The sequence below is a fragment of the Ambystoma mexicanum genome, chromosome 1q (assembly GCF_040938575.1).
Source record: "Ambystoma mexicanum isolate Mex_15411 chromosome 1q, UKY_AmexF1_1, whole genome shotgun sequence".
Lineage (NCBI taxonomy): Eukaryota > Metazoa > Chordata > Amphibia > Caudata > Ambystomatidae > Ambystoma > Ambystoma mexicanum.
In genome coordinates, this window is record NC_090922.1 from 663681666 (window position 1) to 663695767 (window position 14102).

Genomic DNA, 14102 nt, shown 5'->3' on the forward strand with positions numbered 1-14102 from the left:
CCTCTGCTGCCCGGAGCTCCTTGGGACATTGTCCTGGCAGTGGGAAACCTCTACCATTTGGAACAAGAAGGAATTGCTCAGCACACATTGTCCTGCCAGCGGGAGACCTTTGCCGTTGGGCGCCCTCTTTGATGTGCCGAATGAGAGAGTTATCCCAATGAAAGAATTTCCGGTCTGGCTCTTAAATGAACGACGGGGGGCAACTCGCCCCCCTGTGCCTCTCCCACTTGGTACTCCACTGCTTGGAGCCATTTGAACACAGGAATACATACCTTAATTTTAATCAGTCAAAATCTTGTAGAAAAAATCTATCAGCAGGCACATATAAGGTGCTGTGCAAAACCCTAGTTTGGAGATATATGGCATTTAAAAATTGATACCAAGTATACTTGTTCACCCAATGCACTGCGTTAGCCAATGGCTTCTGCCTTTGAATGAAAGGAAAAATCAAAGGAATTGCTGACATTCCAGTGAATCTGGTCCTTTCGGCCATGGCTTTATAGTTCAGCTAGGTCAAGTCAACTTACCCCAAAATGTCAGGGATCAGGGGGTGATAAAGTCTGGTCTGCTCAATGGGCACTGCGCCACTGTTTCCATGTGTTATTGTATATGTACATATAAAAGGTGTGTGCACACAGTGTATGTCAATGGAGGTGCTGGGTGCATTTGTGTGTGGGTGAGAGTGTGTGCAAACATATGTTTGTTGATGTTTGTGTCTGAATGAATGATAAATAATGCATTGTTTGTATGTTCTATTGGAATTAAGTTTGTCAATGTTATGTTGTGTCACTGGGTGCATGGCAGGCCGACTGAAGATGTGTAGGGCCCAATTGAATTTTAAAGATAGACCACCAGTCATATGTAAGTTATAAGAGAGCGTCAGCAATGGACTCTTATGGTGTAGTAGTCTAGTGTTACAGAATAAAGCACATGTGAAATACGGGCCACCCCCGTCTCCTGTTCTTCAATGTTCAGACCACAGCAGTTAACATATAGATGACCTATGTCATCATATAGCTAAATGACTCACATGACTCTTGTGATTGTGCATGGGAAACATTTGATTAATTTATTTCACAAAAATAGTTTCCTCATTACAAAAATATAATACTTAAAAACATGATTCACAACATATCACAAATACAGAAAACATGTTATCGAGGGTTGGTATACAAACAAACACAGACTGGATTTCTCACTGTGTCGTCTGATAGTGAGTTCTGCAAAAATGTACAAAAGAGTTTTTTCTAAAGAATGTATAGCTTCAGTTAGTGAACACCTTTTAAAGATCAATTGAAGAACTCTGAGAACCATAGGGTATTACCATAGTGTAAGATCTCATTATCATACAGTGTTTGACATCAATATTTGCTTTTCATTTGGGACACAACTCACCAATTTTTGCACAACACACGTGCATATGTACTACTCTTATACCCCTGTATCTTCATTGTTATTCTATGTCTCTTTGAAGTACTGAGTGTCTGTTACTTCTGTACATTTCCCAATTCAAGTAGGATTTTTTTTTTAAATGATGTAGTCTATTGTTATCCATCAGGGATTTAGGTTGTTTGACCGAGGTACAAAATCACAGCGAAATTGACCGTAGTCATTTTCGCTGCGAAAATGTTTTTACCTCGGTACAAAAAACCAAACCCATGTACCCCCAAACCACCAGTACACCCATAAAACCTGACCCTACTTACCTGCTCTCCATCCGCCGCCGCTCCTGTACTCTGCAACGTCAGATCCATCCATCTAACCCTGGTCGGATCTGATGCTGAAGGGTCACTTTTTCTTCTTTTTTTTTGTTGGGTCTCCTGCCACCAGTGCTGAGGAAGCGAGGGACACCCCCGCAACCGCCGAAGTAAAAAATACTGAACATGGGGACACCCCCGTTACCCCACCTCTTCATGCTCCATATCTTCGGCTTCCAACTAATGGTGGTGACCAAATTCAGTGAAATCTACCATTCAACCAAATTTTATCAAACAATTTGTCCGAAACTATCCCTAAGAGCCACCACCTGCCCTCTCTCTACCACACCCCTGTTCCCCCCCAACATTTTCAGCAAAGTTACTCCACTGTTTCTAGCCCCTACACACATACACGTACATATCTACTTTCCACAGTAGCTGATCTACCGCAAGTAGTGTGAGTCGGAAGGGTATCATGAGCCAACTCTACATTAGGGGTGGGCGAAAATACTGCTGGCAAAGCAAAATGGGTGCAATGCGGCCCTAATTTCTGGTCGACAGCTTCTTTTTCACAATTTCCTATTCTAGACTGAAATTGTATTTCTTTCCCAAATTTCGTATTTTTTGCACCAAATATTGGTCAATTAGGCTGCTGAAATGTTTTGCAGCACCTGATTTGGCCAACATTTTGCAAACAATCGTATAATTCAGGCATAAATTACAAATTTGAGTGAAAAAGGTTCCATTTTGCATCTCTGGAGAAATTGACAATGCACGCTAATTCATCTGTCTAGTGAATTTTGCCCGTTTTACCCACCCCTTCTCCAAATATGTCCTAGCCAAAGCTCTGGGAAAATATTTTTAGAGCATACGTCACAAGAAATTACAAAACCATACTGAAAAAAGATCTAACTTAAATTGCTTGACAATTCTTCTGACACTGCCCTTGATGTCACAAATCAAATCAAGATTAATATAATCTGGCTGGGTTGTTCAAAGAATACATGGTCCAAACCATAAATACCTTCACTGAGAACAAGGAGCCTTCATCTCCAACTGTCTATGATCGATCCCCATCTCTCTACTCTTTGTTGTCCTTTCAAGATTTGTTAAATTCTATAATGATGCCTACGGCACTCTCCTTTCTTCTTATTCTCTCCACTCCCACTGCTCTTCTATGGCCACTGCCTCGTACTCTCCTCTCTATTTCCTGTTTGATTACCCAACTCACCCCTCACAGCCACCGCTAGTCTACTTACAGCATCCACACCTGACTGAGTTATAGGCTGGCTGATGTGATTGTACTTCCCTATCTCAGGTTTGTGAATTATTGACTGCCCTCAGCGTGGCACTGCGACCTTGGAGTGCAGGAATTGGGAATTTCAATTCCAATTTGCCACCTTAGCTTTTGAACATTGTTTCATGTATCAGTGAAGCAAACATTCAAGAGGGGCATTTCAAGTGTTTCAGTTTTATGTGGAAGCTTAACATGACTTTCAGTTGATGGATTTTGTTGATGGACTAGACCTTTAAATTGAGTTGGGTGTCATTGGCATACTAGTGGATCTTGATGAGAAGGTTAGGACAACCCAGTTAAGATTCTGCAGCTTACAGGCAATGTTGGGATTGGTGGGTGTCCATCTGGATGAGCTGGTGTCTGTCTGTAAAATGAGACACAAACCATCATGCAAATGTGTCATTAAAGCACATACAGACAGTAAATATAGCAAAGAAGGAATCTATGTGATCACTGAGCCGCCTGTAACTGCGTCAACCAAAATGTCAACGGCAATTACGGCGCAGTGTAATGATCAGGTAGATCACTGTGCCCGCATCCCCCGGCCTGCATTTCCCTTCCCAACTACCCCAACCCACCTTTACGGCGGCACACTTCTGTGTGTGCCGCCTACACCCTGCTATCCCTGCGGCGTCAGTGGCTCCCACTAGCGTGGGTTAGAGCTGGTGCCACAGGGTGCTTTTCTTTTTTTTTTTCTTTTTTTCCTTTCTTGTTCCTCCCTTACCAAAATGGTTAGTGGGGGCACACCTGCAAATCCCGACTCCCGTTATGGCACTCAAGTAGAGCGGGGGACACCCACGCAACCCCCGCTCTGCTTGGGCAACATTTCATTACGATGTGGTGTATTGCAGGCAGCCAAGAGGAAGGTCAAGCAGAACCAGCAAACAATGGGCGCTATCTTTATCCTTGATGATGAGAGCATCGTCATTGACCTGGATTATGGTACTCTTCATGATGTATCTTGGCTGACATTTGGGCTCATAGCTCAGAATTAATTTGCTAAGGCATCCAGCGAAGCATGTAATGACAACAGTGATTGGCCAGGAATTCACTTTCAGGGCCCTAATCGGTATCAGGAAAAAAAGTATTGCAAACATGTCTTTTTTTAAATGCTCCCAATGCACCTGGTTGTGAGACGAAGGGAAATCTTATTAGATTAACAACCTCCATAATCAAATGGTCTTCATCGATTCCCAAGTGGATTGTGTGGTTGTCAGTAATCTTTTTCAAGGGTCTTGCTTTCACAGATCGGGAAGTAGAAAAGAAGTTGGAGTGGTCAATGTAAAATGCAAGTTGTTGAAGGCTTTTTCAGGTGTGCTGCTGCAAACATTTGGGCTTGCTGTTTCTTGGGTTAAATGGTGCTGCGTCTCTGCATGATTCCTTCCATGTATATGCTATTTACAGTCCTACTAAAATTGACTACTTTTTGTATCAAGGTTATGGCTTGTACTGGCACCCATCATACGTCCATGGATTCTTTTCTTGTTGGGGACTTTAACATGATTTGGAACTATTTAGATTCTCTTTATGATTAGTCTCCACAGAATTTGTTTGAGCCCCAAGAATTGCACAAGCTCAGTCATTCTCCCCCTCACAACCAGGGCAACATTGTATATTGGAATATCTGCCGTTTAGGTGTTCGTTCACTTCATCTGTGAAATATGATGATTTGTCTCCTTGTGCAGTTATCTTTTTCAACACTCCATCAGTATTCACCATTATCAAAAGACAGCAGGGGGACACGGGCGTGGGTCTTGCTGCTTGTTTTGCTGTTTTCTCCAGCCCACTGCTGTGCTTTGAGACTCTGACCCCATGAATACACCAGAGATCCCCCCCGCTAGGGCAAATCCTGCGGGGGGAAAAGGGCGCAGGTGTTGGCACCTGAAGGAGGAGTTCTCATCCTGCTTGTATTGTGGTTTTGTCCCGCCCGCTGCTGTGCTTTGACACTCTGCCCCATCAAGACACCAGAAAAGCTTCAAACTCCTAATCCCCCGGCAAGGGTGAATCCCGTGGGGGGACAAGGGCACGGGTGTGGGCGCCTCCAGTGGGAGTCCTCAACCTGTTCGTATTACTGTTTTCACTGCCCGCTGCTGTGCTTTGAAGCTCCACCCCCATCAAGACACCAGAAAATGTTAAAACTCGTAATCCTGCCGTGAGAGCAAAGCCTGCGAGGGGACAAGGGCACGGATGTTGGAGCCTGCTGGGTGTTTGAGCTCTGCAACTCCCGAGGCTCTACATGTCTGTGGTTTTTAGTTTGCTGTGTGGAGTGGCCTATTTACTGAGAGCAGACACCAGCGCCTGAAAGGGCTGTGGACCAGATGGAAAGACTGGTCCAGGCTGCAGAATATGGTGGCTAAGGACTCAGGCTGGGCGCTGTGCGAACGTAAAGCAGACCAATTATCCTGTGCCGAAATGTAGCTTTTGTTTCTCGCATCAGCTGTGCCCACCACAAAATTAAACATAATAGAGCTATTGTTGAGTCCAACTGATATGTTGTGTGGTATACATTGACTTCAAAGAATTAACAATAACGAATCACTTTTATAATGAATTAAAAATAACTAAAACATATCAGATTTTTTGTTAGAAGTAAATATAGGGGGTGGGTTAAGGGATTAAAAGGGGTGGGCAGGGACTTGTGGGGGGGTTAGTAAAGCTGAGGAAACAGGGGGGTTAGGAGATATCCCCCTAAATTGAAAAGCAAAAAAGAATTCAAATTGTTTTTGTAATTTTTTATTTGTTATATATTGAAGTTAGCCTGCAGCCCTGTGTAAATATGACCCAGAGGACTGTGCTCTCAGGAGCTAACGTAATCATAACTTTTCATCAAGCCATTTATTTCCATGCCCTTAGCCATCTATGCGCCACAATGGCGATTAATTTAGATCATTGCCTATCCAATGCTGTTGCTGTATATAAAATTGTATATTTGTGAAATGTTATGTTTTCTGTTGTTGATGTGCAAATTATTCTACAAAACATTACCAAAAATCCTAAAACGAATTATCTTCAAAGGTACAGTTATCTATGAGCTCCATCACTACTACCAACATGTATTCAATTCACCCTTTGGCCACATTGTACAACACTTAGGCCTTAGTGACTACCAACTCATTTTGTTGCTCTATAAAAATGAAACATATTCAGGATTGTTTGGCTACTGCAAGGATGAACATACGTAGAGGAAATATTTATCTTCTGAAACAGCCCCAAAAGGATGTCCATTACCTATCTGAAATAGTTTGTTGTTGCTGTAACAAACCCCTTTTCTCTGGATGCTCCAAATTAAGACAGACATGGTTACAACACCCCAGATTGAAAGAGTAATGATTAGCACCTCTCTGAAATGCTTGGACTCGTTTCACAGAAACTTACCCTGTATCAGAGAGATCAGATTCCAATTTGATTCTGATAAGTACGTTTTCCATGATGAAGGTGAACTACGTATAGTGCGATTGCAAACCGGTACTTTATTGCCTGTGAAGATGCAGAAAATGGTGACAGGGCTAAAACCATGTAATTCTCCTGGGGATAATCATCTTGCCATATTTATTCAAATCCATTTTTCTTGGTTTCTAGAGAATTGGGTAACATGGTTGCCATGTATCTTTTGTAAGGCAATTTATGGAAAATTGATCACTTTGTCCTCAAGCCTACACTTGACCCAGAGTTTCGAAGTAACTTTGGCCTATAACATCTGTTACTTTCCTGGGGTGGAACTTGGGTTGGTTCACCTTTGGATAGCCGATGAACTCTTTGATCAAGGAAAAGGTTCAGGCACACTACCAATCTATTTTTCAGGTCTCTAGCACAGGGATAGTGACCCTGGAGGCCCTGCATGATGTGAACCAGGTGCTGGATGAACGAAAGTTTCTGACTCCTTGTACTGCTGTATTTCTAACTGCATTTTGGAACAACTGACCATGGGGCTTTGATTGACCTCTTGCATCATCAACTGTGTTTTTGTTGTTAGCTGATTAGGATGTCAGGGAGTCAGTCACAATTGATTAAACATTGGTTAATGGGCAAACAAGGTCCCTGTGCAGTGGAGTAATTTTGCTGAAAATGTTGGGGGGGGACAAGGGTGGGGTAGAGAGAGGGCAGGTGGTGGCTCTTAGGGATAGTTTCAGCCAAATTGTTTGATAAAATTTGGTTGAATGGTAGATTTGACTGAATTAGGTCACCACCATTAGTTTGAAGCCGAAGATACCGAGCATGAAGAGGTGGGGTTACGGGGGTGTCCCCATGTTCAGTATTTTTTACTTCGGCGGTTGCGGGGGTGTCCCTCGCTTCCTCAGCATTGGTGGCAGGAGACCCAACAAAAAAAAGAAGAAAAAGGGACCCTTCAGCATCAGATACAACCAGGGTTAGATGGATGGATCTGACGTTGCAGGGTACAGGAGAAGCGGCGGATGGAGAAAAGGTAAGTAGGGTCGGGTTTATGGGTGTACTGGTGGCTTAGGGGGAGATGGGTTTGGTTTTTTGTACCGAGGTAAAAACGTATTCGCAGCGAAAATGACTAAGGTCAATTTCGCTGTGATTTTGTACCTTGGTCAAACAACCTAAATCCCTGATGGATAACACTAGACTACATCATTTCAAAAAAACAACCTCCTTGAATTGGGAAATGTACAGAAGTAACAGACACTCAGTACTTCAAGGAGACATAGAATAACAATGAAGATACAAGGGTATAAGAGTAGTACATATGCACGTGTGTTGTGAAAAAATTGGTGAATTGTGTCCCAAATGAAAAGAAAATATTGATGTCAAAAACTGTGTGATAATGAGATCTTACACTATGGTAATAGAGTTCTTCAATTGATCTTTAAAAGGTGTTCAACAACTGAAGCTATACATTCTTTAGAAAAAACCCTTTCGTACATTTTTGCAGAACTCACTAACAGACGACACAGTGAGAAATCCAGTCTGTGTTTGTTTGTATACCAACCCTGGATAACATGTTTTCTGAATTTGTGATATGTTGTGAATCATATTTTTAAGTATTATATTTTTGTAATGAGGAAACTATTTTTGTGAAATAAATTAATCAAAAGTTTCCCATACCCAATCACAAGAGTCTTGTGAGTCATTTATCTATATGATGACACAGGTCATCTATATGTCACCTGGTGTGGTCTGAACATTGAAAAACAGGAGACGGGGGTGGCCCGTAAGTCACATTTGCTTTATGCTGTAACACTAGACTACTACACCATAAGAGTCCATTGCTGACGCTCTCTTATAACTTACATATGACTGGTGGTCTATCTTTAAAATTCAATTGGGCCCTACACAGCTACAGTTGGCCTGCCATGCACCCAGTAACACAACATAACATTGACAAACTTAATTCCAATAGAACATACAAACAATACATTATTTATCATTCATTCAGACACAAACATCAACACACACATGCTTGCACACACTCTCACTCACGCACAAATGCACCCAGCACCTCCATTGACATACACTGTGTGCACCCACCTTTTATATGTACATATACAATAACACATGGAAACAGTGGCGCAATGCCCATTGAGCAGACCAGACCTTATCACCCCCTGATCCCTGACATTTTGGGGTAAGTTGACTTGACCTAGTTGAACTATAAAGCCATGGCCGAAAGGACCAGATTCACTGGAATTTCAGCAATTCCCTTGATTTTTCCTTTCATTCAAAGGCAGAAGCCATTGATTAACGCAGTGCATTGGGTGACCAAGTGTACTTGGTATCAATTTTTAAATGCCATATATCTCCAAACTAGGGTTTTGCACATCACCTTATATGTGCCTGCTGATAGATTTTTTATACAAGATTTTGACTGATTAAAATTAAGGTATGTATTCCTGTGTTCAAATGTCTCCAAGCAGTGGAGTACCAAGTGGGAGAGGCACAGGGGGGCGAGTTGCCCCCCGACGTTCATTTAAGAGCCAGACCGGAAATGTTTTCATTGGGATAACTCTCTCATTCGGCACCTCAAAGAGGATGCCCAACGGCAAAGGTGTCCCGCTGGCAGGACAATGTGTGCTGAGCAATTCCTGCTTGTTCCGAATGGTAGAGGTGTCCCACTGCCAGGACAATGTCCCAAGGAGCTCCGGGCAGCAGAGGGTCCTCACGTTGCTCTGAATCAACAATGTGAGCGAGTAGGCACTGGTGGGAGGGAGGGGGGGTACTATTAGCTGGGACTTTTGTACCTTTAGAAATGTGAATGGGATGGAGTGATCAGAAATGAGAAGGGTGCATAACGCTGCATGCTTTATGAAGGAATAACTATGGCTTTAAAACCCAAGGGGGATTTGTCAGGCTCACATTAATCTACGTGATGCTATTGTGACTTTGCATGCAGAATGGGGAGAATAAAATTAAAGCCATACTCCCATTGCTCAACATATTTCTATGACAATGTATATAGTGTATGGTTAGTTTACTATGAAAGGCTAGTTTATTATGTAATGTGGTTAGCTTCCAATGCTTTGCTATAAATAATTATTTAAGCACATGAAATGTAAAGCAAAAACCTTAACAAATATCTATATCAACTAAACCTGGAAAGATGTGTGCGGTCGCTTAAATTGTCCACATCCCAGTTTCAACATTTAACCAAGTGTGTGATCCTGAGCAAATCATTTAATCACATTGGGCCTCATTACGAATCCGGCGGTAACCGTGCCTGGAATTCCGGCAGGTTACCGCCGGACTCGAATTACATTTCCGCCTCTGTGATTCACGGAATTACCAGGGCATTACGACAGCGGTGACCCGGGAATTCCGGAGGCGGAATTTGGTTAATCCCCATTCCCATTGAGTCCGATGTGACTCAATGGGAATGGGGAAGTGGAAAAACCGGCACCATCTTTTGATGGTGCCGGTGTTTCCACGTCCGCCTGCAGGCAGGTGGTGTTAAACCCGCCAGGTCAGACCTGGTGGGAATGACACCTCCGCCTGCAGGACTCGAGATCACCCGGTATGGAAACAACAGTGGAGGCGGATTTACTGCTACCGTTATTTCCATACTGGGTGACTCATAATGAGGCCCATTGTGCCTTAACTGCAGCTCTGCAAGTGACTCTGATTCACTTCAAAGCTTATGTTAATGTATCATGGTATTATAATGGAAAAGCCTAATGACTATAGAGTTGCTCCGCATATCTTCGTACTCACGCACCTCCAGATAGAAACCCGCATGCTGAATGAGCTTCCTAGTTCCTGTCTGTCACACGAACAGAAAGCCGGAAAGTGATTCTCTGTGCCGTGTCCCATGGAAGTGCTGCTGCTAGAGTGCCAGCAGAGGCGCCAGGCCCTGCAACACCCAGATCAGCACCCTGGCTGCTGACTTTGAGTCAGGCCAGCCAGGGTGACGGACTGAGCCATGCAAGGCATCCCAGCCCTCAATGTGTTGCAGCGCGGCTGCCTGGCATCTATACATTATGTAATGAGACAGCACAAGCCTTGCTGGGCACCCCAGCAGGGCTTGCGCTGTCCAATTACATAATTGATGATTGCAGCCCACCTGTCCTCCCTCCAAAAGTTGGGGGGGGACAAAAAGGCATGGCACAGAAGTTGGGGGGGAACAAAACCCCCTGCCCCCCCTATAATTACTCGTATGTCCCTGTGCTATTTAATCTTTACTCAGAGTCTTTGGGGATCTGGTGCAAGGTGCAGATTCACATGCACCAGTAGAGAGATGACACTCACATTAACAAGTGTGTCTTTGTTCGCCAGAACATCCATCCCCTGAGAGAATAAAGCATGAATTGCTTCCTATTTCTTAGTTTAAGAATTCATCCATGAAATGAACATATCATAAAATATTTCAACCTTCAAAATCTACATTAAATAAAGCAATGCGACTGCTAGGGGGTGCAACTATAATGGCTTCCGAGTGATGATCTCCATCACACCCAGCATAAATAAAATAATTTCTCCCTAGGTGAACTCTAGGGAACTGAGGCTGCAGGAAGGTAATGATTTAATGTGCCTTTTCTCTCACTTCTATGTCTGTATTTATGCCTCTAACACCACAACCTCTACTCCTGCATTCTGTCATTCCTGCCGAAGTGTTTCTCTCTCACCTTTACAGCTAACTCTCTCACATCCACCTGTCCAGGTCCTTGTCATCTCGATATCTGTCATTCTCTCATTGGCATCGTTCATTTTTCATATCAACTCCATGTTGCTTATTTTATTTGTTCCCATCAATACCAGTTTGCCTTGAATCTCATCTTTCCTTTGCTCCCAGTTGATATCCTTGTTTCCCTATATCCAAAAATTCCTCTGTCCGCCATCTCTCCTACTGTCTGCCTACTTTCCACCCCTACCTCTCATTTCTGTCACTCTCAATTTCCCTCTGATATCTTGGATTCATTCTCTGAAAAAGAGTATCTTTTAGTAGTGTCAAAATGATAGTTTCAGCAGCCCTTGCAACGCTTCCATTACTTGGCTGGTTCCCCAGCCTCACATGAAATTGGTAGAAAGTCAGTTTTGTTAGTTCAATCTCAGTCCCATTTCTTTCTGGCAAATTCTAGAATGTGAGTAGATTTTATATGAATGGTTATGATGTATTGGCACCAAACCCTCCCAGCAACTCATCAATGTCTTTGATCAAAAAACAGAACAGCAAATGAAATGCTCCTCTCTGAGGAGCCATATACTGTAGCAAAAACAAGGTTTGGGGCATCTAAAGATGGGATGTGTCTAGAAGGGTAAATACTTTGACATTGCAATGCTGCTGGGGACTTATCATTACCATGTTTTCGCTCATCTTTGGTTTTTATATGAAATGCTTATTCTCCCCACAGGTCTGGAAAGGTTTAAAGGGAAATATCTACACAGCCGTGAGTACAAACACCCAGCTGAGTTTGAGGGCAAGAGAGTGCTCGTGGTTGGAGTCGGCAACAGCGGAGTTGATATAGCTGTAGATATCAGTCATGTGGCTTCCCAGGTACAGAAAGCGTTGCATTGTGTCCTCAATTAATGTTTGCTGGTCTAATTCATGGTATTTACTCAATGTATCTGCCCATAAATCAGCTGGATTTAAAAATGTTCCTATCCATGTGGTTCCATGCTGTACTTGACTGCACCATGATGATCATTTAAGACATTGTTCCTTGTTTGAGAGATGACCATGAAGAATCCACTACCGGATTCCTTGAACAAGAAATTCAGACAGTTCAGCTTGTAAACTGTTTTCCTGAAAGACAGTTCTAGTAAATTCCCGACACCATATCTTAGTGCAAAGGTATGTTGGTGATGGACCCCACTCTCTAATTTTGCTGTGATAACAGGATGTATCTTCTGCCTTCTCATAAGTGCAACCTAGGTTTAGAAAACAGTCAATAAAGCTCTTCTTAAATGCACCAGCTTTTTTTTCTTTCAACCTCATTCGGGATTTTGTAGTTGAGGAAGTGCTGTCTCCTACTGGTTGAGGCTGCATAATCCTGTACCGCTGTGGATTCAGGCCTGTAGGCGGTAGACTTAAAAAGACTTCATCATGGATGAGGTTTGTGGCCACATCGAATGTGGAAGCCAATGAGGATATGCATGGCAAGCACAGCAGTATGCCTGGATCACAGGAGATTATAGGAGTCACTTGAGTCCAATGCTCTTATTGACAGAAATGGATTGTCCCTCTTAAATCAAGAACTAATACCCAACTAACTCATGGCTATGGCTATTCAAATGCAAACAATGTGATCCCTTATGTAACAAGCACCCAAATACTGGAGAAGGGACAGAAAGACCAGTTTTCCTATATCTGTCATTCCAAAAGACCAATATAATACAGATTTGATATTGGAACAGTCTTGATGGGCAAAGGAACGTATGCAAGTGTTTTGCTTCATTGGTAATATTAAGCTCAGTGAAATACATTACTGGCCAACCATGGTATAAAAGATTCCCTACAGCTAAATGGTGTTTGTGAATAGATCAGTCATTATGGCACACTGACACAGAGAATCTGATTTAAATACAGCATAAATCATATCTGTGCCAAGAGCCCCCCACATATTTCCTTCCTGACATTTTCAAATGACATTGAGGAAGGTATGTAATAATCAGAGAGCATGAGGGGACAATTGTCCTACTTTCCAGAGTCGGGGGTAGTGAAAAACGTATCCCCCTCACCTCCCAGAGTGGAAGATGCAGGGCAGAAGGGCTCACAGTGCTTTCTTTCATCACCTGCTGTCAGAAAGACAAGGTTAAACCACAAGCATTGAAATCAGCTCTGTACTCATTCAAAAGCAAATGCTATCAATTGGGTACCCTAACTACGCAGATATCCAATTATCACTGCGAAAGACACAGGTTGGGTTCTTTGGCGATTGCAAACTGACCTGCCCAAAATCTCCTGTTGAGTTTCTGTATTCATACTGATCACTTAATAACCTCTGAGCAGTCAAGCACATAATGCTCATTTTCTGATTGCAAGGGGATGGTGTTAATATCTATGATGTCTAATGATAGCCTTTAGTGGTAACTGTGTTGCCATGTGTAAAAGAATGAATGCCAGCTGGAAATAAGCATTTTGGTTTAAAATATTCTTTACAGAGTATACAATATGTGCATTAACAACAATTCGGGGTGTACATTTGTCTGTAATTCTGACATATTTTATTTTTCACAATAACAATATAACCTACACATAGGCCTTGAAGACACATACAGAAATGTGGTTTCAGTTAAGATGGGATGTATCAGTAGCAAATCCTCTGGATTTCAACTTTGCTTCGCTAGAATGTCTCTTTCCCCTATAACCCTGCTGTGTGGCTAATATTTCTAGAGGCCCATTGAAAAATATGTACGCAAGCACATGTATTTTAGGGGTCAACTGTAATGTTGTAGGAATATGAATACTATCTGTATATAATGTTCATTGTATTTGAGATACACTTGAGTAACATGAAAGATGTCTGAAAAGTAAACACATGTATAAACGCATGTCTATGTTTTCAAAATCTGTTCTTATATGGCCAAATACAGAACACAGACATTTCAATAAAGCTGGTACAAAAGCCATTTAAAGAAGCCCATATTCATAGCCATATCTTTCATCCAAACATGTAGTGACATGGGTAGTTTGCCTGCAGGTACATTACTTGTGC

General features: G+C 42.5%; 1 protein-coding gene across 1 annotated transcript in view; it reads left to right on the top strand.

The window, feature by feature from the left end:
• The window catches only part of LOC138534979 (dimethylaniline monooxygenase [N-oxide-forming] 2-like), a 564743-nt gene that overhangs the window by 124139 nt on the left and 426502 nt on the right, over nucleotides 1-14102 (top strand). The window contains exon 4 of the mRNA XM_069641260.1: nucleotides 11799-11941. Coding sequence (XP_069497361.1) covers nucleotides 11799-11941 — 143 coding nt within the window. The remainder of the gene's footprint in view (nucleotides 1-11798; nucleotides 11942-14102) is intronic.